Genomic DNA, 25,177 nt, shown 5'->3' with positions numbered 1-25,177 from the left:
CTTCCAGAACCTCAGGACATGTCTTCTCTGGGTGCCAAGACCGGTTTATCTCTTCACCTCCCTTTAAGTGTGCTTGTCACAGCTAGTGGAGCATGAGGTGTGTCTTTGACTGTCTTGGTTTGTAGATACTAGCAATGACGCCTATGGTGTCATATTTGATTAGTTCCCCTACTTTTATCCCTCAAATTCACTTCTTTTCATGATATAGTACCTGTAATGGGTTGGGAAATATGAAGGACAACAATAGGAACGACTCCCCTCTAACACCACTTATAATTGCTTCAACATAGTCAGGTGTGTGACAAAGACTCAGTTTCCTCATCTATAAATCTTGTGGTGGAGCAGTATTTCTTAGCCACTTTTCTTCTGTGCACTACCTTTGATTTATCACTCCCAGACTATGGGGCTAATTCAGAATTCGGCAGGCGCCGCCCACCATGCGGGAACCGCCACTTGGCCGCTCTGCGGTCAAAAGACCGCGGAGGCCATTCTGGCTTTCCCGCCGGCCCAGCGGGAAATGCCCTGCAACAATGAAGCTGGCTCCGAATGGAGCCGGCGGAGTTGCAGGGGTGCGACGGGTGCAGTTGCACCCGTCGCGATTTTCACTGTCTGCTAAGCAGACAGTGAAAATCATGGTGGGGCCCTGTTAGGGGGCCCCTGCACTGCCCATGCCAGTTGTCCAGTCAAATGCTTTCTTATATGACAGAAGGAGCATTTAGATAGGACCACAAAGCAAAATGTGAAGCGGGTTGAGAGCACACTGCCTCACATCCCAGCATGGTTAGCCCCTGTGCATCCTGGTAAATGCATTTCACAATTAGTGCTTACTTCAGATTTAGCTATAGTTTTTTTTCCCCAGAGTTGGTGCAGACATTGCTGTATATTTCTAAACATGTGTTTCTGGGTTTAGCCCTTTATCAGTAGTGAGCAGAAGTAGTAGAGAGCTACGAAAATTCATCTGGGGTTGCTGGAAATGCTGCCAAATTCCTTCCAGGTCACAGTACTACTCACAGGCACATAGGTGCATCTCCAAACCTCATCAGTTTGTTGGCTCAAGAGAGCCTTTTAAACATGAAGGGGGTTGGGAGCACACTGCCTAACATCCCTGCACACTTCGCCACTTTGCATCCTGGTAAATGCAGTTCACAATTAGTGATTACTTCAAATTTAGCTGTAGTTTTTCACCAAAGTTGGTGCATACATTGCTGTATTTCTCTAGCCACGTGATTCTGGGTTTAGCTCTTCATTAGTAGAGTGCAGAAGTAGTAGAGAGAAAAGAAAATTCATCTGGGGTTGCTGGAAATGCTGCCCAATTCCTTTCAGGTTACAGTACCACTCACAGGCACACAGGTGCACCTCTGCAGCTCGTCAGCTTGCTGGCTCCAGGGAGCCTTTTAAACAGGAAGGGAGTAGGGAGAATACTGCCTCGCATCCCAAAAAGGTTTGCCCCTGTGCATCCTGGTAAATGCAGTTCCAACTAGAGCCACTGAGTGCTACTAAGACCTAAGAGGACTTTGGCAGCATTTTCAGCAACCCCAGAAAAAAGCCTGCTGCTCTCTACTGATAAAGGGCTAAACCCAGAAACATATGTCTAGAGATATACAGCACCTCCTCCACCTATAGGCAAAAACTATAGACTACAGATGAAGTAAGCACAAATTTGCACTGCTTTCACCATAAAGCACTGGGGCAAACTGCACGCTGGAGTGTGAGGCAGTGTGCTCCCAACTGTTTCCTACAAAGCAAAATGTGGCATACACACACAATATATACAGCCCCCCAAGGTCAGGGCTACAGTGTTTAGGACACATGGGGCTACCAGTACTTTCCTGTCACCAATGGTAGTGGTTATTACCTTTCACTATGCAACCTTCAAGGTAGCTCCCCTTAGCCACCTGAGCCTCAGGATTACCACTCCGACTCAGTTTGAAAAGTCAAAAAGTGTGCTAACGCTGAAACGCTATCTGGCAGACAAGTTCCCCTAGGGCCTTCAGGCCCTTCGTCCAGTCTTACCCGCACCAGCAGGAATTGTCCAACTGGAGCCTCCAAGAGTGCTACTCTCGCTGGTGCAGTGGCTGCAGCTGCTGCCTCAGGTGAGTATCACACATGCAGCTCTGAAGGGGCTGCGACTCGGCGTCCTTGGTGCTCCTCCAATGCAACAGTAAGCTGCCCTTGGTCTTCCCTGCACAACAAAAGGGGGAGGCATTTATTTTGGAGGCAGCTGGTTCTGATCTTCAGTCAGGACCAAGGCTCAGCCATTCCTCTACGGTGACCTTCATTACAACGATGGCATCCACTAGGCTATGGTCCTTGTCTTCCCCCAGTGGCACCCCCTGGCATATGGAGTCACCACAACTATTCTTTACTCTGGGAAGGACCAATCGGCACAGCAGCATGTTCCTTTTTATGGCAACCCCATCTGGCATGCAGGGTTGCTGGCTTACACAAGCTCAGTCCAATTGCATGACAAACTTTGCGACAAGCACCACTGGCATATGGGGTCGCAGACGTGAATTGCACCCAGGCAGTGACCAGATCAATGCAGCTGCCATTTCCTCACACCTTGCTACAGGGATCCACTAGCCAGGATCCGCCACTGGATCTTGCCCCCCTGGCGCTCTCCTCTAACTCACTGGTCCTTGCAAGAAGGCAGGCACTGGTGCCCCAGGCTTCAGAAGCAGGTGGTCTTGGATGTCCCTAGGTGACATCCTCTCACCCAGCTGGAAGACCAGGAGACCTTAACCTCCAGCCCTAGTCGCAGGCAGAGCCTTGAAGTGCTTACCCTCCTCGCACAGCCCGTCTGGCTGCTTGACAGTTGGAAGTTTTGGGGGCCTCAAGCTCTCCTTCTTATAGTCGATTGGCTGCCGGTCTCCCTTCATGGAATTATGACCATGGCGGTTACCGCCATGGTCATCCGCCGGTTCTCCGTTCTGCCCGCCAGGGTGGAGACGACCGCCGGGCTGGAGACCTGGGTCTCCAGCCCGGTGGCCGTCACTATACCGCCGGCGGTATTTTGACCCGGCTTACTGCCGTGGTTTTCCTGTGGTTTGAACCGCCATGAAATCCATGGCGGTAAGCACTATCAGTGCCAGGGAATTCCTTCCCTGGCACTGATAGGGGTCTCTCCCACCCCCCACCCCCACCCCAACTCTCTCCCCTACACCCCCACCACCCCTTCTACCCCCCAAAGGTGGCAGGGACCCCTCCCCACCCGACCCCCAACATCACATCACCCATTCCCACACGACACGCATGAAGGCACCACCTACACACTCACACGTACACATGCCAACATACATGCCTACATACACACACACAGGCAGACACGCACACCCACATTCAAACATTCACGCACACATCCATACTGACATACCCACAGACATACACGCACTCATTCCCATACACACAACACCCCCGCAAGCATACACGTACTCACACCCCCCTTCACATACACACACGCACACCCCCATGCACCCACAAAACACCCAACACACCCCACCCCCCTCACGGACGATCGACTTACCTGGTCCGACGATCCTCCGGGAGGGGACGGGAGCCATGGGGGCAGCTCCGCCTACACCACACCGCCAACAGAACACCGCCATGGCGAATCACAGGACGTGATTCGCTGGGTGGTGTTCTGTTGGCGTGGCGGTGGAGGTGGAGCAACCTCCACTTCCCCGCCTCCCGCCAGTATGGCTGTTGGCGGCTCTCTGCCCGAAAAAGGACGGAGAGCTGCCAACGGTCATAATAGGCCGAGCGGAAAACCGCCACCACTGGCGGTCTTCCACACGGCGGTCCCTTGGTGGTCTTTCAAAAAGACGGCCGAGGTCAAAATGACCCCCAAAGATTTTCACACCTTGATGTCAGCTACAGTGATATGTGTATCAAAAAGTTAACCCAGGGCCTCAGGCATACTCTGTGATTCTCATTTCAGCCCCATCTACTCCCTGAAATCTTGCCGGGCCACTTCCCAGTGACTTCTCTCTGAATCAAAGACCACCCTTTTCTATTTTTAGGTCAAGCGTAGACAGCACATGCGATGTCGCTTAACGACCTGTTGTAGATGGTTTGTGTGCTTCAACTCCACCCAGTGATTGTCATTTGTCTATGCCAGTGTCCTTTAAAAATCTTTGCTTGCTACTGGGTAATCTTACTCTTTGTCCCACCTTTTTTCTTTTTTTGTGACCTCCTATGGCAATCGGACAAACTAATACACTACTCACCATTTTAAGATGTGTTCACGGACTACCTTGATCTTTCATCTGGAGCACTGGAGAGGAGAGGAGTGGAGAGGAGTGCTTGTCTTTCCCAGCTCTGCTGTGTATAGGGTTGTAAATCTTATCGGGTCACATTGGCTATGCATTCAAAGACTTTGCTCCCTCCTCCATGCTGTCTTACTCATTTGTTTATTTATGGTTTTGTTTTTATTCACTCTCCATTGCTGCTCTTTTTGTTTTTATTTTTTCACCAAGGCTCCTGCTGAGGCCAGTTTTGTGCTGGCTACTCTGGCTTGTGTTTTTCTCAGCACTCTCCCCTTCCCCTTGGTGCCTCGTATTGTAGGAGGCCCTCCCTCACAGCCGGGAATGACTTGCGCTCAGCCAGCAGAGTAGGGCTCTAGACAGTGCTGCCAAGCGTCCCTTCATCTGGTATTAACGTTATGCAAGCTGGGCTATGCTCCGGACTGCTGCTTTATGCAGTGTGCCCTGGGTTGTGTGACCATCAACCTCGCTTGGAGTGGCAGCAAGAGAAGGAGAGAAACAGACTTGTTGTTTTACTAACCCCGTGGGAGCTACTTACAGCACAGTAAGCTGTCAGGTTAATGCAGTTTATGTAAAAGGGAGTATTTTATAACACTCCCAGTCATGACGGTTCTGCTGCTGTGACTGATTGTTACTGTATGGCTCAGAATATGGGAGGAGGAGGTGGAATCCACTCCTAGATGGGGCTCCAGCCTGGGTTTTCCATCTCTCCTGGCCGGATCTGCTTTCTCAGCCCTGCTCTCCTCCCCCTCAGTGTCTGCTGGGATCTTCCTCCCCCTCAGCTCATTGATGGCAGCTCTGTAGGTGACATGGCTGACCACTGACACTGCTAGCATTTAGGGGGTTTCACATCGACGTTTTGAGCATTTAAAATCTGAGAGAAGATAAAAGCCTGTTTTTGACCCCCGCAAATACACATTCACACGCGCCATATTGTGTCTCAGCTCCAGTCAATCTTATCTGTGAAAGAAGAGCATGTCTGCGCTAGATTCAGAGATACCACACAAATGCATTTAATTATATTGTCCAGCGCATTTCATAAGGCAGAGAGAGCTTATAATAAAAACTTTCACGCTCAACTCAAATGTGCCCTCCTTAGTTGGATACACTGTACTCAGCACTCACGTTGTAAACTGTAAGTCAGCATCTTTAGTTGTGCTCTTGTCATGTTTAATCAAATGTAATTTCTGCTGCATTTATTTCTAATGGGGCTACAACGTAGATCATTTGACAGTGGTAGTGCACTTGAGTAGATGAATTTATTTATGAATAATATTTGTTGCCCCATATGTCTTTATTGATTAACGCTCTCTAGCTTTTGTAATCAATTTGATCCCCATTGGAAGTCCACGGGCATCAGGAGGATGGAATGGAGAACGAGTGGCTATTACTTTGTCCAGAGGTCACATAAAACAATTAGACCTAACTTGACAGGAGGGGTGATGAAGCAGAAAATGAAGGTTTTGATTTATTAACGCATAAACGTAGTGTGAAATAATCATGTGTGACTTTACCCGAACTAATAAAGATTGTACGGGAACAAAATGTGCCCTCAGAGTAGTTTGCCAACATATATAAGCGTGCTTTATATAACGTGGTATATTAGAATTGCACTAATCCGACATAATCATAAACGTGTGCTACGATTTGCTTGTTTGAAATGCTTTAGCTTAGCATTACTTTAGCGGAGGCTTTGGCCTAGTGGCCTGGTCTCACGGTTTAGATGCTCGTATTTTTCCACTGTGCTATTAAACGTGTATTTTTGCTTGAAGCTGTACTTTTCCACAGAAACCGTTCGCATGCTTATCTTAAAGTTTCGTGCCAGCCTGGCATATTTTCTCTTTACTTCAAGGTCGACTTGCAGGTGCGGACAATGGAGGCTCTGAAACTGAGCTAATTGGTAGACAATGTTGCAACTTGCGTACCCATCTCCAAGGATAATGTATGCTTAAGTAAAAGCTTGAGAACTGGTGTTTTTGATTGGACAATTTGAAGCTAACCTATAAACCCTCCAATGGAGACCCTACTGGATTCGAACTGTTGTCTATAAAACCCAGGTGCACGAGAAGAAGGTAGCCTTTGCGCTATCATCGGCCATTACCCGGACACTACGCCATTTTGTAGACTTCGTAGCTATTATGGCCCACTTTGCTGCGACGCCATTTTGAGAGAGAGACTTTGATGCTTTCTCTAATCGAGAGAAAGAGACTTTGATGATTCTTGCCCTAGAGACTTTAACTTTGATCCCTTTGCATGAAGTAGTAGTTTTACTTTGCCGCCGTGAGGCAATTGCCCCGTCCACCCCTGCCCCTTTGCCCCGTCCCATGCTGATCGAAACGGTACCCATGCTGACCGAAGAACGGTACCTGTGAGACGAAGACTTTCTTGTATGCTGATCGTAATTGGTAAATATGAAAGGAAATTGTAAAATTGCATTGTGTTTCTCTTAGGTAACCAACTGCTGATTTTGATAAGAGCCCTAGCTAGGAGTTTTCCTAAATTAATGTTGCTAAATTGTTTTTGCATGAAGTCCCACATGCCGATGCTAATTTGAGGTTAGATGAGGATTCCATATGTCGCACGATGCAATTTGAGATCTTGTTATGCTGACTAAATGTATGCCATTAGTTCATTACAGATTATCGTATTAGTGCTTTGCATTGCCATTATCGAATGCCTTGTGATTCATATGCTACATAGATTACACTTGTTTCGCCGCTATGGACAGCTATTAATGTTCATATATGTTTATCATTTGGTGTTGAGACACATTTATATTGTGCTAGCTTTGTTAATATAGGGAAATAAATTCACTAACTTTGCAATAAACTGGTGTGGTTATTCCTGGCTGAAAGGTCAGGGTTCGCCGAAATGTATTCTGGATTAATTGTTAAGTGTTATGTTGATCAAGATATCGCTTATGTTCGTTATTGATTATTGATTTCAGGAAATTGATTGATTGAGAGTACAGAGAGTTCCCACTTAGTCAAAAGATTCATCGGCCTAAAGAGCGTCCGAACACAGGTAAATTATTACTACGGACCGCTCTATCAGTAGATGGTAGCAGAGGATGGTTTCGTCTTTTGGGACCCTGTACTCTTAAAGTACATGGTGTTGAATTAACGGTTACGCATTTTGAGACCCCACTCGAGAAGTTGAATTAGATTTTTCTTGGATAAAATAGATTGACAGAATGATGATGGGCTAGGTGAACCGCGACTTTCCCGGGATCTCGGAGCTTGCGAATGGAGAGAACGGAGGTGTGGAAACAGCGTTGGCGGTATTAGTGATGGTATGAGTGAAGTTAGGGTTTTGCGCTTGCAAAGCTTATTGCCGCAGGGTGTGTGAAAAGGGTGCGAGGAATTTTTTTCTTTTAGAGGATAGCGGAGGTGCGACTCCGAGTGTAGAAGTAGAGAAGTCGTCGAACTTCATAGAAATAGCGGAGGTGCGGCTCCGAGTGTGAGAGTAGGGAAGTCGTCGAACTTCATGTGCGTGTGGCGCTTTGTGCATAAAAAGGTCCACGTGGTTGTTGTTGTTGAGACGGGCCCTGCGAGGTCAAGAGACTCCGGAGTATGTTGATCCATGTTGTGGTCTGGGCGGTTTAGTAGGTTGATCGGGCGTGGTCAACGAGTCGGTACGTGTGTTAGGGAGTGAAAGAAACTTCGACTTCGGGCTTTGACAAGATTCTAAGTGCACCAGAATAGATCATTGACAAGTTGAGAGTAGGTCTGCGGGTCAGATTTGCTTGCGAACGTGGGGACCGAGAAAGACGGAATAGCGGCCGAGGCTAGTGAAAGGTCCCTAAGGTCCTGAAGCGACTGTGTTACCCCATCTGTAGTAAACCGACAGATCTGTTTTAGTTTTTGATAGCTCGCGATACATGCAAGAAGTTGTTACGAGAGGAGCTGAGTGAAGAAGGCTAGCCGCGAGGCTTTGTCAGCCGCAGTGTGTGTGAGTGTGACGTCACTAGGAGCCGCGCTGGGATAGGTTGGTTGGAGAGAAGGGTCACGCACGGATTGGACGCAGTCCATGGGGCTCGATTGCAAGGGGAAAGGCAGGCGAAGAGTATTCCGGGAATTAAAGTCACCTATTGATTACAAATTTTGTGGAATAAAAGTAACCTATTGATTATAAACTTTGTGAAATAAAAGACGAGAAAATGAAATTCCTTAAAGCATTTAGGAGTGCGATGAAGGGGGAGTCTTACATCAAAGCGAGCGTAGGAGAGGAGACGCCGCCCGAGGGCACACCAGCTTACATTGTAATGGAGGAAAAAGGGGTAGGTCCGTGTCTTTGGCTAAAGCAATGGCACAAACTGACACAGAAACATGGGAGCGTAGCGTTCCCGATACATGGGACATTCAATATAAGGATCCTAGAGAATTTGAGATTCACGATGTATGACATGAAGGTGCCTCCAAGGCCATCCCAGTTTGAGGCTCTAGCAATCTGGGAATTAATGGCTAGACAGCAACAGAAAAATAAGTTTGAAACAAGGATGAGGAAGGTAGAAAAGACACTAGCGGATGCTAGGTGGGATAATGCACAAAAGGTGTGGAGGTCAGATGTATTGCAGGGGATAAAATTGTTTCCCGCAATTACTAAGGAAGAAGAGGAGACAGGCAAGAAAGCTACCTGTAAGACAGACAGAAAGTGTTCCAAGGATAGAGAGGACGAGGAAAAGTTGAGAAGAGAAGAGGAGTTAGAGGATGAGGAGTTAATAATGCAATTGCTGAACGACCGTCCACCACCTTATGCGGAGAATGGACAAGGTGCAAGTACCAGTTCTGCCCCTCCGGCATCGGTACAGAACAGTGAAACCCAGAGTTCAGGAGCGTCATCGGGATCTAAGGACCCGAGTTTATTGTTCACCCCGCAGATACCGCAGGTGAGGAGAATATATCCAGATGTGCCCATGTTGAAACCAGCAGAAAATTATCAGCCGCAGATGCCAGGGTACTACAGCAGTGACAACAGTGGAGGAATGATTCTAGAACAAACCGTAAGGGGAGTACAGAATGGTCACAACCAGACATTGGCACAAGCTGAATCAACTCAGTTTTTGATGCCTTAAAAGCAGATGCAGGGGGGAAACGCACATGCTCAAATGACGGGGAGTCAGATGGGCATGCCGGCAATGATGACCCATAGTGTGGGAATGAACGTGCCTCAGAACATGGGAAATGGACAGAACCCAGATGCGATATCGCTACCCATTACTGTAGGTCCACCGGTACCTTTGTATAGTCAGCCTACCTTAGGTATGAGTGGTCAGGGATCAATGCTGCAGAATGGGACAGAAAGGAGGTGCATAGAGAACAGTCCAGGGATAACTCCGATAGCGGCTCAGCCAAATGGATCTGGATCCTTGATGGAGTTTAGTCCCATATGTGCTCAGTCGACACTGGTGAGGTCGAGTCCCCCACTGATAATACCTCTAACATCGAATACTGAAAAGTTGCCGCAACCATCAATGGCAGTCGATGTGAACGCTACACTTATGGGGTTGAATGCGCAACAGCTGACACAGTGGTTCAACAGTTTGAATTCCACACAAAGCTCAGACAGTGGGAAAGGAGAAGATTACCTGAATAGGATGAGGCTGAACATGGAAGCACAAGAACTGGTGGAAGGGACTATGGGTGTGAATAGGTTAGAGTCCTACACGGAAGAAGAGCTGAGATACCTATGTCCAAAGATTACGAAAGAAGTGAACAAGGTACATAAAAGTTTGCAGGAAGTAGCGGACAGAAACGGGATTGACATAGGCAAGATGAAACACTTGAGCAGAAGCTATAGGTTGGATTTTGGGGCCACAGATTTTGAACACATGAGGTCAGCAGGCATGAAGGCGCACCTTAGAGAATTGCTGCAGAGTGCACAAGTGTGGAGGTGCTTAGACAAGTGGGAAAGCAGGTGGGTAAAGAGAAAGGAAAAGAGGAGGGACAGTGCTACAGAGCATAATGAGAAAAGACCACAGAGTAGCGAAACAGTAACCATGTTACCAATGAGGGAGACAGCAGGGGGAAAATTAATACATGTACCATGGCACAGAAGCGACATTCAGTCATTTACGGATGATTTTCCCAAACTGAGAGAGAAACCGATTGAATGGTATCAGCAGACTGATAGGTTTGTGAAGCTTGCAAAATGTCTCTGGGAAGATCTGAACACTCTCTTTGAGGTTGTGGTTCCAGCAGATTTGTGGGAGGATTGCAAAAGAGCGGTAGGTTGGCCGACAAGTGAACCAGAAAGAGACAGGGAGACTGGTGCACCATCACCTATGGTGATGGGCTTGTACTATAAGGTGATTGAGCATTTGAAGACTAAGGTACCCGCGAAAAATGTGGATTGGCAGAAGATCGATCGAACTGCCCAAGAGACTAAAGAATCGATTCATAGTTACTATGAGAGGTTGTTGAAGGCGTTCAAGAATTACAGTGGCACGGAAACAATAGAGGCGAAGGACATGCTTCACTTTGTGTTCAGGTTTGTGGAAGGGCTGAGACCGGAGATAAGTCAGATGATAAAGTCGCATTTGATTTGCTGGCAGTCGAAACCGATTGATGAGGTGTTGACTTTTGCGAAATACTGTAGCGACGAAATTGAAGTGAAGCAGAAAAGGTTGAAAGAGAAGGTGATGATGATGCAGCTTAAGGCAGCTCAGACAGGTTTACAAGGTTTGCAAGGGATGCAAGGGTTCCAACCGCAGGTACCGCAACAGCAGCCGCAGTTGCAGGGAAACATGGCGTTTCAGCCACAGGCGAGAGGCAGAGGCAGAGGAGGTTTTGTAAATAATGGTCCGGATTTAAACACTGTTGTGACGGGTGTGCAGGCAATGAAGAAGGTGATGCCGTGTCACGTGTGCGGAATTGTAGGTCATTGGAAACGCGAGTGCCCGATGGTGGTGCAGGAAGGTGCAGGTGCAGGTGTAGGTGTTGGTCAGCAAAACAATGATGTCAATGCATTTCAGACAATGAGGGGACCGAAAATGAGAGGTCCAAACCCAAATTTTCAGACCGTAAATCAATTGCAGGGATTACAACCTATGCAGCCGCAGCAGATGCAGATGCCTCGTATGCAGATGACGCAAATGCAGCCAATGCAACAGCAGTTACCCATGGTACATAATCAGCAAATGCAAATACCCTTGGCACCAATGAGTCAGCAGCAAGTGATGGTTCCTCCACAGGTCTCGGGTCAGGTAATGAGTACAAATGGCACCGTACAACAGTTCCCATTACACAGTGAGAGTGGAATAAACAATGTATGGGAGAGTGAGAGCTCAGAAGAAGAAGGAGATTGTGTGCTTGCAGCATCCTTGGAAGTTGATCAAAAGGGTCCGTACGTAGAGGGAAGAGTAATGGGTCATCGTGTCTCGTTCTTGGTTGACACAGGAGCCACACGTTCAACTGTTAAGAGCAGTGAAGTACCAAATTTGCCACTCTCAGGGAGGACAGTTCAAGTGGTTGGAGTAGCAAACAGACATCTGACGAACCCAATAACAGATCCGGTACCAGTCAGCATCGGTAACTATCAAGGGGTACATCAGTTTGTGGTATGTGACTCAAGCCCGATAGCACTGTTGGGGAGAGACCTATTGTGCAAGTTGGGTTGTTCAATCATGTGTTCGAACGAAGGAATAACAATCCAGACGAGCAGTGATGGGGAAGAGGAGGACAGTGTAGAGGGCGATGAGATGGAAACTGTAGATGAAGAGTATCCTCTAATTTGCCTTTTCCCGATGATAACCGAAGAAGATATTCCAGCCGAGTTACGGGAAACAGTTGGAAAGGAAGTGTGGGACATGACAGGGAAAGAGGTGGGATTGATGAAAGGAGTGGAACCAGTGAAGGTGACTGTAAAGCCCAATGCAATCTTTCCCCAGACCCCACAATACCACATGCCACAAGATACCCTCATGAAAGTTGCTCAACTTATTGACGAATTTGTAAAACAGGGGGTACTGAAAGAAGTGTTAAGCAGTCCATGTAATTCGCCAATAATGGGACTAATAAAGCCGAGTGGAAAGGTCCGACTCGTGCAGGACTTGAGGAAAATAAATGACATCATAGTCAAATGCTGCCCTGTCGTACCAAATCCAGCTGTGATAATGTTCCAGGTCCCTTGCGATGCTGAGTGGTTCTCAGTCATCGATTTGTCACAAGCGTTCTTCTCGGTGCCTCTTCATGAGGACAGCCAATTCCTATTTTGTTTCAAATTCCTAGACAGAGTATACAGTTGGTGTCGAATCCCTCAAGGGTTTTCTGAGTCACCGTCAATCTTCAATCAGATTCTAAAGAAAGATTTGGAAGAGTTAGAATTGCCATTCGAGTCAACCCTAGTACAATACATTGACGACTTACTGGTTGCATCAAAGACAGAAAGTGGCTGCACAGCCGATACCATTGCTCTGTTGAACCATTTGGGAAGGAATGGACACAAGGTGTCGCCTTCCAAATTGCAGTTCTGTCAGAAGAAAGTGACATACTTGGGTCACCAAATAGAGAAAGGGTCACGGAGAATAATGAAGGAAAGAATAACAAGCATACTTCAAATGAGTCCACCAAAGACAAGGAGGGAGGTGAGGAAGTTTTTGGGAATGGTGGGCTACTGTCGCCAGTGGATTCCCAACTTCTCGACTCTAGCGAAGCCTCTACTGAAACTGACCCAGAAGGATGCTTTGGATCAAATTGAGCTGAAAGGAGATGAAATGGATGCTTTTGTCGAATTGAAAGAGTGCATGTGCAGGGCTCCAGCTTTAGGTATGCCTGATTACACAAAGCCTTTCACATTGTTTTGCCATGAACGTGATGCATGTTCTTTGTCTGTCTTGACTCAAGCCCATGGTGGCGTAAACAGACCAGTAGCGTATTTTTCAGCTACCTTGGATCCGGTCGCAGCAGCACTCCCAGGGTGTTTGCGCGCCGTAGCAGCAGTTGGTATCAGCCTCACGCAGAGTGAAGGAATAGTGATGGGACACCCAGTAACAGTCATGGTCCCTCACTCAGTTGAAATACTTTTGACCCGCTCCCGAACGCAGCACATGACTGGAGCTAGACTCACAAGGTATGAAACGATAATTCTGGGCTCACCGAATGTGCAGCTGAAAAGGTGCACTACGTTGAATCCAGCAACCTTGCTCCCTGGAGAAAATGCTGAAATTGAGAACGCTGAAGACGTCGAGCATGACTGCCTTCAGGTGACTGAATTTTGCACAAAACCTCGACCGGACATTAAGGATACTAAGCTTGATGAAAATGACCAAATTCTTTTTGTTGATGGTTCATGTCTAAGAGACGGGATGGGGATTTTGAAAGCAGGATATGCTGTATGTACTGTAACAGGGGTCTTGGAAGCGGGATGGCTTCAAGGAGTCTATTCTGCACAAGTAGCAGAACTTGTAGCCCTTACCAGAGCATGTCAACTGTCTGCATTGATGAAAGTCACCATTTACACTGATAGTCAATACGGGTTTGGGATTGTGCATGACTTTGGACAACTATGGTCACAGAGAGGTTTCCTGACTTCTTCAGGATCCCCAGTGAAGAATGGGGAAAGGATAAGGGAATTGTTACACGCCATTCAAGTGCCAGCTGAAGTTGCAGTGGTAAAGTGCAGTGCTCACACGAAAGGACAGGACTATGTTTCTCTGGGAAATGCATATGCAGATCAAGTCGCAAGATTTTGTGCCTTGAACTGTATATTACTCAGGGATGAATGGAATTCGATAAGTGAGCCAGAACTCGAATCAGCTGAAGCATTTGCCTTGAAGGTCGTAGATACAATAGATGAATTAAAAGCATTACAAAATAATGTCAGGGAGGATGAAAGAGATTCCTGGATTAAATCACAATGTATAAAGAGACCAGACGAATTGTGGGTTTCACATGAGGGAAAATTTGTTTTGCCAAACAGTCTCTTATCACAGCTTGCGCGGTTCTATCATGGGCAAGCTCACCTAGGGAGAGATGCCATGATAAGATTGTTCAAAACTGATTGGTTTAACCCCAGATTTCGTCAAGCTGCAGAAGCAGTTTGCCATCGATGTGTCACTTGCCAGCAGATGAACCCAGGAAAGGGAACAGTTGTGAACGCGAGCCACATTGGTAGGGCAAGCGGGCCTTTTAGTCGTATGCAGATGGACTTCATTGAGATGCCTGTGCATGGGGGTCTGAAATACGTGTTGGTGATCGTGTGCATTTTTAGTCACTGGATAGAGGCATACCCCACACGTAGAAATGACAGCCTTACAGTTGCAAAGTTATTGTTGAGAGAGTTGATACCACGTTTCGGATTCCCGATCTCTTTAGAATCAGATAGGGGAAGTCACTTCAATAACGAGGTGATAAAGTTACTCTGCGAAGCGCTGAACATTGAGCAAAAACTGCATTGTAGCTATCGCCCTGAAGCATCAGGACTGGTGGAGCAGATGAATGGTACGCTGAAATCAAGAATGGCGAAAATATGTGCATCAACAAATTTGAAATGGCCTGACGGATTACCCTTAGTGCTAATGTCAATGAGAAATACCCCTGATAGAAAAACTGGACTGTCTCCGCACAAAATTCTCATGGGCAGGGCTATGAGACTTCCTGCAGTTCCCGCAAATGCACTTTTGAATATTACAGATGATATGGTTTTAGACTACTGCAAAGGACTGGCTGACGTGGTTCGCTCTTTCTCTCACCAGGTGGAAGCGACCACCTTGCCACCGATCCAAGGTCCAGGACACGCACTGAAAGCAGGTGACTGGGTCGTGGTAAAGAAGCACGTGAGGAAGTCGTGTCTGGAACCCCGTTGGAAAGGTCCTTTCCAAGTGATCCTGACGACAACTACCGCTGTGAAGTGTGCGGGGGTTCCCAACTGGATTCACGCCAGTCACACAAAGAAGGTGTTGTGTCCCACAGATGAGGAAGTTGAAGCGTTGAAACTGCCAGTGCCTGATAAAGCAGTGCCAAGTGCTGAGACAGAACCAAAGCGAACTGAAGACGGACAGGCAGAAGCAGGAGAGAGAGAGATATTATTGGAGAACGAAGAGTCCGACTCACTTGGGGAAGACCAAGGAGAAAGTTCAGACATCGACGAAGAAGCTGAAGGTGACAAAGAGCCTGAAGCAGCTGAGGGTAGCGAAAAGCCTGAAGCAGCCGAAGGTGACAAAGAACCTGAAGTAGCTGAAAGTGATACAGAGCCTGACGAAACTAACGGTGAGGAAGGGCTCGAAAAAGGTGAAAAAGCAGGAGAGCCTGATCAGAAGAGGGCTTTCCCAGAAACAGACGACACAGAAAAAGAAAAAGAGAACGTGATCGATTTCCCTGAAGGAGGGGACAAGGCAGAGCAGAACGAAAAAGTTCAAACATCTACAGAAAAGGTCGCAGGTCCATCAAATGGACATGGTGCAAAGAGGAGACTAAGTATATCACCAGTAAAACAAAGGTCTGGAGAAGGTTTGAACGACGGAGAAAGGCCAAAAGTAAAAGAGAAAAGAAAAGAAGTGTCTGTCGTGGTACCAACCTCGAGTGAAGAAAAAGACTTGACAAAAGAGGAAAGTACCAGCGAGGCAGAATCGAAAAGAGAAGCAAAATTGAAAAGGAAAAGGATACCGAACAGAAGGTATTCCGGTCCAGAATGGGCATATGCAGTCAATGACGATTGGACTGACGAGTTTGTATCTCTAAGCATCGAGAACGAAGAAGAGGAAGAGATACCAATAGAAAAGAAAAGTTTTATGGACAGTGTTGATTGAAAGGGTGATAAATGATATTGCTTGCTACAATCTAACGTGAAACAAACAACCAGCTGAGACATTTGCTAAACAGATAAAGACTGAGTTATTGCCGAATTGAGACAAATGCTGCTAACCGATAAGTGACTGGCCTTTTGAAGAAGACGGTGTGAACATTGTGCTCGCTCAGCTTTGTAACTGAATTGCTAAATAGTTTCTTTTACAGGTGCTTCTAGCTCTCTGATTCTATACAGATCATGACGCAAAACAATAGAAAGAAATATTGTAAATATGTGTGTATAGGCTTGGTAATTACATGTGTACTAATAGTAATGGCAATTGTACTTGGAATACATGGTAAGACTGAGAATGAGAGAATTGAGGCTTCTACTTTTGCTCCTGTTACTGTCACTGAACTAACCGCATTGAAAAGACTAGCATTGGATGAGAGACTCTTGCATGATAGGAAAGAGCTTTCGTATAACGTTTTCTATCGCTTGCTAACAGAATATGTTGAGACAATGGATGCGAAAGATTGTTATGTGTGTACCCAGATACCGACATCAGTGAAGGAAGGGGTGACATATCACCACATGCCTCTTACATACGGGATTACATGTAGTATAGTAATGTCTAGGTTTTATGGTCAAACTAACATACAGTATTTTTACTCAAATTATGATGTTACCTTTGCTTATGTTCCTATAATAGCGCAGCTAAGCCAGATTGCTAAAGATTGGGATGCTAAAATTATGAGGGAATTTTTCGAGCCAATGCAACCTTTTGAAACGGCTCACGCTCATAGGGAAAATCTTACCTGCTCGCTCTCTGCAGTAGAAATAAGCTTTTTAGACCGCACAGATGATAGAAGGGCTCAAATGAAGGCGAAATTAGAAAAGGAGTTACATAAGAGGACTTCAGTAGATAATTATGATTTTGCTGCAATAAAGACACAAGGAAAAATTGCTTTAGATGCTTGGCATGTAGGGAAGTTTTGTATATATCGAGGTGAATCTTATTATGACAACATTTTTGTAGGAGCGAGTGAGTGTAAACACACGTTTATCTTTAAGGCCAAATGGACATTCATGATGGATGGACTTGACCCTGTCATTCCAGGTGTATATTACATTTGTGGGTATAATGCCTATTATCGTCTTCCAAAGGGATGGTGGGGAAGATGTTATTTGGGTATAGTGTTCCCAAAGGTTTATCAACTGGATGACCTATCGATGATTAAAAAGACATCTGGATCCCATCGTATCCAGAAGAGAGAGACCGCAGCTGCTGTGGTAGGTGATATATTTGGAGCCATGATTCCTTCATTGGGAGTTGTGCTGAATTCCATCAAAATAAGAAAGTTGTCTACTATAGTGGATAACATGTTGACAAAGTTTTCAGGTGCTATAATCCTGATAGATGCTGAACTTGCAGCGGAAAGAGCTATGACTCTTCAAAATAGGCTTGCTTTAGACATTCTTTTAGCAAAGGATGGTGGCGTTTGCAAAATGCTTGGTGCATGACACTGTTGTACCTATATACCTGACAATAGTGTGAAAATTAAAACTATGCTTGCTAATCTAACAAAAGAAAGTGCAGATTTGAAGGAACTGAAAGAACCAGGAGTGTGGGAGAAGGTTGGAAAAGGACTTGCTTCAGTGGGACATTGGATTGGGGGAATTTGGAATGGAATATTGCTAAAAATAATAGAGGGGATATTAATAGTAATAATTTGTGTATTTGGAATTTGGGGAATAAAAAGGGGAATAATAATGATTATGGAAAGAATTAAGAGAAGAAAAGAAGAGAAAATTATGAAAAGAATGGCAGAAGAATACAAAGCGCAAACTAGGGGAATTAAAAGGAAAAGGGAACTGACAGAATTTTAATGGAATAAAATTTGTGGGCATAATTTGGTGTGATGACAAGTAGTCATCAGAGGAGGGATTGATGAAGCAGAAAATGAAGGTTTTGATTTATTAACGCATAAACGTAGTGTGAAATAATCATGTGTGACTTTAACCGAACTAATAAAGATTGTACGGGGACAAAATGTGCCCTCAGAGTAGTTTGCCAACATTTATAAGCGTGCTTTATATAACGTGGTATATTAGAATTGCACTAATCCGACATAATCATAAACGTGTGCTACGATTTGCTTGTTTGAAATGCTTTAGCTTAGCATTACTTTAGCGGAGGCTTTGGCCTAGTGGCCTGGTCTCACGGTTTAGATGCTCGTATTTTTCCACTGTGCTATTAAACGTGTATTTTTGCTTGAAGCTGTACTTTTCCACAGAAACCGTTCGCATGCTTATCTTAAAGTTTCGTGCCAGCCTGGCATATTTTCTCTTTACTTCAAGGTCGACTTGCAGGTGCGGACAATGGAGGCTCTGAAACTGAGCTAATTGGTAGACAATGTTGCAACTTGCGTACCCATCTCCAAGGATAATGTATGCTTAAGTAAAAGCTTGAGAACTGGTGTTTTTGATTGGACAATTTGAAGCTAACCTATAAACCCTCCAATGGAGACCCTACTGGATTCGAACTGTTGTCTATAAAACCCAGGTGCACGAGAAGAAGGTAGCCTTTGCGCTATCATCGGCCATTACCCGGACACTACGCCATTTTGTAGACTTCGTAGCTATTATGGCCCACTTTGCTGCGACGCCATTTTGAGAGAGAGACTTTGATGCTTTCTCTAATCGAGAGAAAGAGACTTTGATGATTCTTGCCCTAGAGACTTTAACTTTGATCCCTTTGCATGAAGTAGTAGTTTTACTTTGCCGCCGTGAGGCAATTGCCCCGTCCACCCCTGCCCCTTTGCCCCGTCCAATGCTGATCGAAACGGTACCCATGCTGACCGAAGAACGGTACCTGTGAGACGAAGACTTCCTTGTATGCTGATCGTAATTGGTAAATATGAAAGGAAATTGTAAAATTGTGTTTCTCTTAGGTAACCAACTGCTGATTTTGATGAGAGCCCTAGCTAGGAGTTTTCCAAAATTAATGTTGCTAAATTGTTTTTGCATGAAGTCCCACATGCCGATGCTAATTTGAGGTTAGATGAGGATTCCATATGTCGCACGATGCAATTTGAGATCTTGTTATGCTGACTAAATGTATGCCATTAGTTCATTACAGATTATCGTATTAGTGCTTTGCATTGCCATTATCGAATGCCTTGTGATTCAAATGCTACATAGATTACACTTGTTTCGCCGCTATGGACAGCTATTAATGTTCATATATGTTTATCATTTGGTGTTGAGACACATTTATATTGTGCTAGCTTTGTTAATATAGGGAAATAAATTCACTAACTTTGCAATAAACTGGTGTGGTTATTCCTGGCTGAAAGGTCAGGGTTCGCTGAAATGTATTCTGGATTAATTGTTAAGTGTTATGTTGATCAAGGTATCGCTTATGTTCGTTATTGATTATTGATTTCAGGAAATTGATTGATTGAGAGTACAGAGAGTTCCCACTTAGTCAAAAGATTCATCGGCCTAAAGAGCGTCCGAACACAGGTAAATTATTACTACGGACCGCTCTATCAGGGGCCAGGGGTTAGAAGGGCTGCAGTGAAGCGCTGTTTCTTGGTTACAATATTCCTGCTAGATGCATTCCTAAACCCCACTCCTCACCCCTCTAGCCTTTTACAAGAAACCTCGCATGTGTGTATTGGTGGAGGGCTTCAGCTAACTGGAATGTAAGTGTTGTTTGAAGTGCATTGAAAAAGATATGACTGAATTTTTCCATTTTTTGTGCCCAGTACACAGAAATCTGGAAGGGGAGAGGGGGAAGAGGTAATTTAGTGCCCTATTACTTTAAAGGCAATACAATGCATACCTTGAGGCACATTCTCTCTTTAAAATATTTTCTTATCCTGGCTATTGGTTCCTTAAAAAATCCTCTTTACACATTACAGCTGGGCTTTTCCATACATCAATCAATCAATAAGTCAATCAGGGATTCATAAAGCATGGCTACTCACCTGTGAGGGTCTCAAGGCGCAGGTACATCACTACCCTGCATGTTCGCTACTGAATTTGACGGTGCTTATGGAGCCACGATTTTCTTTCTGAACACATTTTTCAATTTCTGTTTGTTTATCCTTTAGTAAGCTTCAAAAGTATTTGTGGGTGTATTAGAGTTTTTGGTGCAACCACTGTGGATGTTAGAAGTCGGGGCTGATTTAACTTTTCTTTATCATTTAAGTGGCAGTGCTTTAATCAAAATAGTAACATAAGCCACTGTGAGCAGAGGGACACTATCGCTTGTTCTGGAGTACCTGAATAGCATATGAAGATGTCGTTCTTCACATATTAATTACAACAAATGATTTGATGTTTTTTGCCTTTGATTTTTATTCATTCAAGGTTTCCCTGTGCAAGAAATTTATTTAGCGTAGCTTCACAGTGCACAGTTCGCTTCTTATTTGCACCCGAGTGAGAAGAATTTGAGGGGCGGAGTCTTGCATTAGCTTGCTTTACAAATAGTGACCCCATATTGGTCTGTCTAGAGTGCCGCTCGGATGCTTGTGGACGTGACGTTCAACGGAGCAAACTTACCTGAGCGCATGACCTCTAGGCACAAATCTACTCTACATAATTCCACCCCACACAATTTCACAATCTAACAATTTCAATACAACCCACACAATTCCACTCCATAGCACATACATCCACTACACTCCAAACCAAAACACATGGGTAAAAGACATTGTCATTTACAACACCAATAGCTCTAACTCTCGCAAATGCGAGAACTATTGCATTGAAAATGCTTGTTTAAAAGTCTTATTACACTGAGCTTTGATGCCTGGACAGAATAAAATAAGTGATGTTTCGTTTAACACTAAGCTCATTTAACAGCTCCCCTATAAGCACGTCATTCAATTTCCACCCAACATTATTGTTAGACACAGAACGTCAGATGTTGCTTTTCAGCCTTGTAATGTAGTCAGTGGTTACAGTATGCTCACTTACCGCACGATCAGCATCTGCGCTTGGTGTAGGAATTGTAGTTGTAGATGCTCTGTCTTCGTGTCCATTTTCGGCGTCAGATATTCTAAATCCAGGGGCATGTGATGACCTCTGCACTAAACTAATGTAGGTGTCAAAGTCCTTCTCGCAGATCTTTTTGAAAAGCTTGTTTTCCAGTGCTGTAAAGGTGAATTAAAAATATTAAACCACACAGAGATAAGAAAAGGATAGATAAATCTCAGAAATAATATGTTGGTTTCTAACATCTAATCAAGAAAAAAATGTACATTTACTGATCAAAATGGGCAGATAAAGATACATATCCATTTGTGCTGGTTGTTTTGCTAGAAAAGGAGTCAACGATTTTATGTTGCTCAGTCAAAAGCTAAATGCAATATGAGATATTGCAGTTTGGGGAAAAATGCATAAGGACCTTGCATTTCCCCATATATTTAAAGCTAACTATGAAGGTAAATAGGTTGCCTGTAGAGCCGAAATTCCCTCTTGCAGTGCCCCCGTGACAACATTCTATGCATTTTCTCACTTTGGCTTACCTAGTATTTTTCCCAGTGATGGAGGCCACAAGTCGCCAGGCTTGTTTCCTACAAGGTGTGGCATGTTGCTGTGTGATGAGGGTACTTATCAAAGTGGTACTCCCATAAATATGTGTGGGTACCCCTATTGGCCAAACCATGGCATTATTAATTGTTGTTGCCAGCTCATTATAGCGGTGGTTTAGAGGTTTTTAACTTGTATGGTGACTGTCTATTGACTCTACCTCTTAATTGGTCTGGTTATTTGTGGGCCTCCTGTTTCTAGCGGGTATTGGGGCATGGATTAGGACATTTTGTGGCACAATATTAGTATATGTGGGAAAAACTATTACATTTTGTGGCAAGCAGTACCTAATTTGTAAAAGAAAGAGTGCTGGTGCCTGGAGCACTGCTCAGAAGCCTGCCAGTGGTGCAGTTAAACGTTGGCGCACCTAATACCAAAGCTGGTCGTCTTAAATCCCCTTATCTCACTCTTACAGGTTTACTGCTTTTGTCACTGTTTTGCGTCTTTCACAACCTCCACCCTTCCGATCTGTGTGTTTCCACCCAGATTCTGAAAAATAAGTGCCGGTGCTCCCCAATGGCAACCAGCAGCTCAAATTAAGCACTGGTGGCAAGTTACTTTATTGATATTCATCACTTTTTACAGTTCTTTGTCTTCAGATTTAAGGTTAAAATTAGTTAGAAATCTCTCACTGGTGTTTCCTTGTGAAAAGAGAGGGCAGAGGTCAGAGAGATCCTAGATCTGTGACGAGTCCATCGCAACTGAGAGACCTGCAGGTAAATACCTAGAAACACAACACAGACAGCAAAAGACAAGTGGAGAAGGAATGTCCAAAAACACAAAGTTTTCGGCAAATGCAGTCTTTTGGAATCTAGTAACTTGGCTCAGGACATCCATGTTAATGTTTTGATTTGGCATCAATGCCCAGAAAAAGAACATTAAGTAATTAAGTATCATACAGAGAATGGGTGTTTGTCTCCGGCCCATGCAGAGCTTCTTTACTGAAATTTGTTAGGGCGACAGTTGTGTCAGCGCGCTAATAAAGTAGTTCCATTGCAGTGAATGGATACTTGCACGGACACCGAGGAGTCCATGCATTACAAAGGGGTTTACTGTTGTTAGATGTTTCCACAAGAAACGTCTCCTTCTGCTGTCAGACTGCCGCACAGATATGACTGCACAGCAAGCTCCACGTGGGTAACCGCAGCAGATCTGGTGCAGTAATAGCACAGTTTGTATAGGCAGTGCAAAGCCTAGGCTTTTAAATCTCCCTCAGGCTTTGAGGGGAACACTATTGGCTTAAACTAAGATGGCCATGATGTCCAGATGCAATGATATGACAATCACTGCTTCATCATAACGAAGTGCCCTTTCACCCTTGAGTCCACTGCATTTAAGGATATGTGCTGCCTGATGCCACTGCCACCCTTCACTACCCTACAGCAGCAACATGAACGTGCTGTATACTGTGTCCCAGCAGGACAGGCAGTGGCTTTAGCCACCCTCATTGGTGAGACCCTACCAGCTGTCCTTCCATGGATGTCGTTAAGGGCTCGCCAGGGGTCGCAGCTGCGACCCCCAGCTTGCCCCTTGCGATCTCTGGCACTGTCTCTAAGACCTCTGTCCTCAGAGGTGGCAAAATCAGTGCCAGGAACACAGGGGCAGCTCGTCCTTAAGGACATTGCTTAGAGCTCCACTTCCTTGTTTTAATCAGTTTTTTTATTACACCAACAGTGAATAATACCTTATTCACTATTAGTGCAGTAAAAAATGGAGTACAGTTAGCTGGAATATGACCCTCCTTGGGAGCTGAGGTAAGTCAAAAACACTTTTAAGTGTAGGTTTCTGCATGCTTGCGGGTGAGAATGTGCTTTTGTAAAAGAGAGTGTGTGCATGAGTTGATGTGTGTTTGTGTAAGCATATGTGTGTGAGTGAAAGTAAAGATGAAATGGTGTGTGATGTCACTTCCGCTAACCCTGGTGAATTGACGTCCATGTGTCCTTTCCTTCTCAAGCTGAGGTGGCAGCACACTCGGGGTGGGCTGACTGTGAGGAGTCTTGTGTACCACCATCCACCTAACTCCTCCCTAAAAAGTGGGAAGTACATGTAAGGGGTGTCAGGTGTTGGCTGTGGGTCACTACTGGGATGGCTCACAGGAAAATGCAGGTTGAGGAGAGTGCTAGGGTGAATGTGCCCGTGCAAGCACAGGATGAGGGGGTGGCTGTTTGAGTGTAGGGAGAGCAGCGTGATCTGTGAAAGGTGCATCTCTTCTTATGCGAGGTGAGCAGTGTACCTGGGTGATTTTAGGATATGTGGTGTGCTTGTGTAAATGCATGGTGAGCAAAGTGCCTAAGTGCAGGGCGTGCGTCTATACATGCATGGTGAGTTGTATGCATTGTAAGTACAGAGCGTGAGGTGTACATGTGTGAGTGGAGAATGAGGCCTGTTCCAGAACAGTGCAGGGTGAGTCCATGGATGCGCTTTTTGCCTTTATGAGTTCTTGAGGATGATGTGCCCTTGTGAGTCCAGAGTAAGCAGCGTGCAGCATGAGTGGTGAGTCTGTACGAGAGGAGGGTGAGGTGTGTGCCTGTGAGATTGCAGAACAGACCTATCACACACACACACACAAATTATGTTATTGTAGTTGGGCAATATAGACCACAAAACCTGCAGTATTATCCAATTTAGGCTACATAGGCCATAAATGAGGAGTACATAAGTAGGGTGACTTTTGACAATAGATTTACAGATTTATGCACTTACAAGAATAGTTTTGCACGTGGCAATCTCCATATTTTACCACGCCAAAGTCCAGTAAACACTGAATATCAAATTTACTCTAACCAATCCAAACACAGCTACTGTGCAATAATCCTAAAACCACACACGCATGCGCTTCACCATATAATAAAAGACTGATAGGTGATTGTATTTTAACTGTGAAATGTATTCTAGCCACTTACCGTTGTTGCAGATAATTCACGCTGTGGGGAGGTGCAACCACTGATGGAATTAGGAAAATATTACTCCAGGAACCCATCAATTAGAGGTCAAGGTGTGGCAGAGGAAAGGGGGTGGAGTCATGAGGCACGAGCTTGAAAAGCAGAGTCTGTCAATTTATACATTCATTTTTAAAAATCTGCTACAGTGAAATTGACTACAGATTGCTGGTTTCGGATTGATCGTGGAATTTGTGGAGCGCACAACTGCTTTGCCAGGAAGCCTCCTGACGCTCCACCATTGAGCATTCAGTTTGGGAATCTAACGTGTCCTCAAACGTGAGAGTTTCAGCCTTTTCCTGAATAAAGCTTTGGAATCCAGCATCCTAACTTTAATCGGAAGTTCGTTCCAAAAATTAGGTGTAAGTACCGTGAGGTACCTCTCAGCCTGGATTTGGAGAAAAGACACAGTAATTCTGTTCCTGATTAATTAATTGTTCACAAAGAGGCTGCGCTGCATTTTAAAATATCTGACAGGGTTAAGACACCTGCTGCAGAAATATTTGCGTGTCCAGCAATTTTGATCCGATTATAATATTGGTAAGAGAAATCTAGCAGGTTAACGCAGAGTTCAGTATTGTGTTGTCCAGTCACAGTTTTGACTCATAAAGTAGCACAGAGGGTTAATATGCCTGCTACAAAGCACAT

The 25,177-nt window shown here is 45.1% G+C and overlaps 1 protein-coding gene across 1 annotated transcript in view; it reads right to left on the bottom strand.

Annotated features, from left to right (window-relative positions):
- COL28A1 (collagen type XXVIII alpha 1 chain) overlaps window positions 1–25,177 on the bottom strand; it is a 407,146-nt gene that overhangs the window by 29,030 nt on the left and 352,939 nt on the right. The window contains exon 33 of the mRNA XM_069211728.1: window positions 20,976–21,151. Within this exon, the coding sequence (XP_069067829.1) occupies window positions 20,976–21,151 (176 nt within the window). The remainder of the gene's footprint in view (window positions 1–20,975; window positions 21,152–25,177) is intronic.

Source organism: Pleurodeles waltl, chromosome 10 (genome assembly GCF_031143425.1).
Source record: "Pleurodeles waltl isolate 20211129_DDA chromosome 10, aPleWal1.hap1.20221129, whole genome shotgun sequence".
NCBI classification, from domain to species: Eukaryota; Metazoa; Chordata; class Amphibia; order Caudata; family Salamandridae; genus Pleurodeles; species Pleurodeles waltl.
The sequence above is the reverse complement of the archived record's forward strand: the minus strand, read 5'-3'. Positions and strand labels throughout refer to the sequence as shown.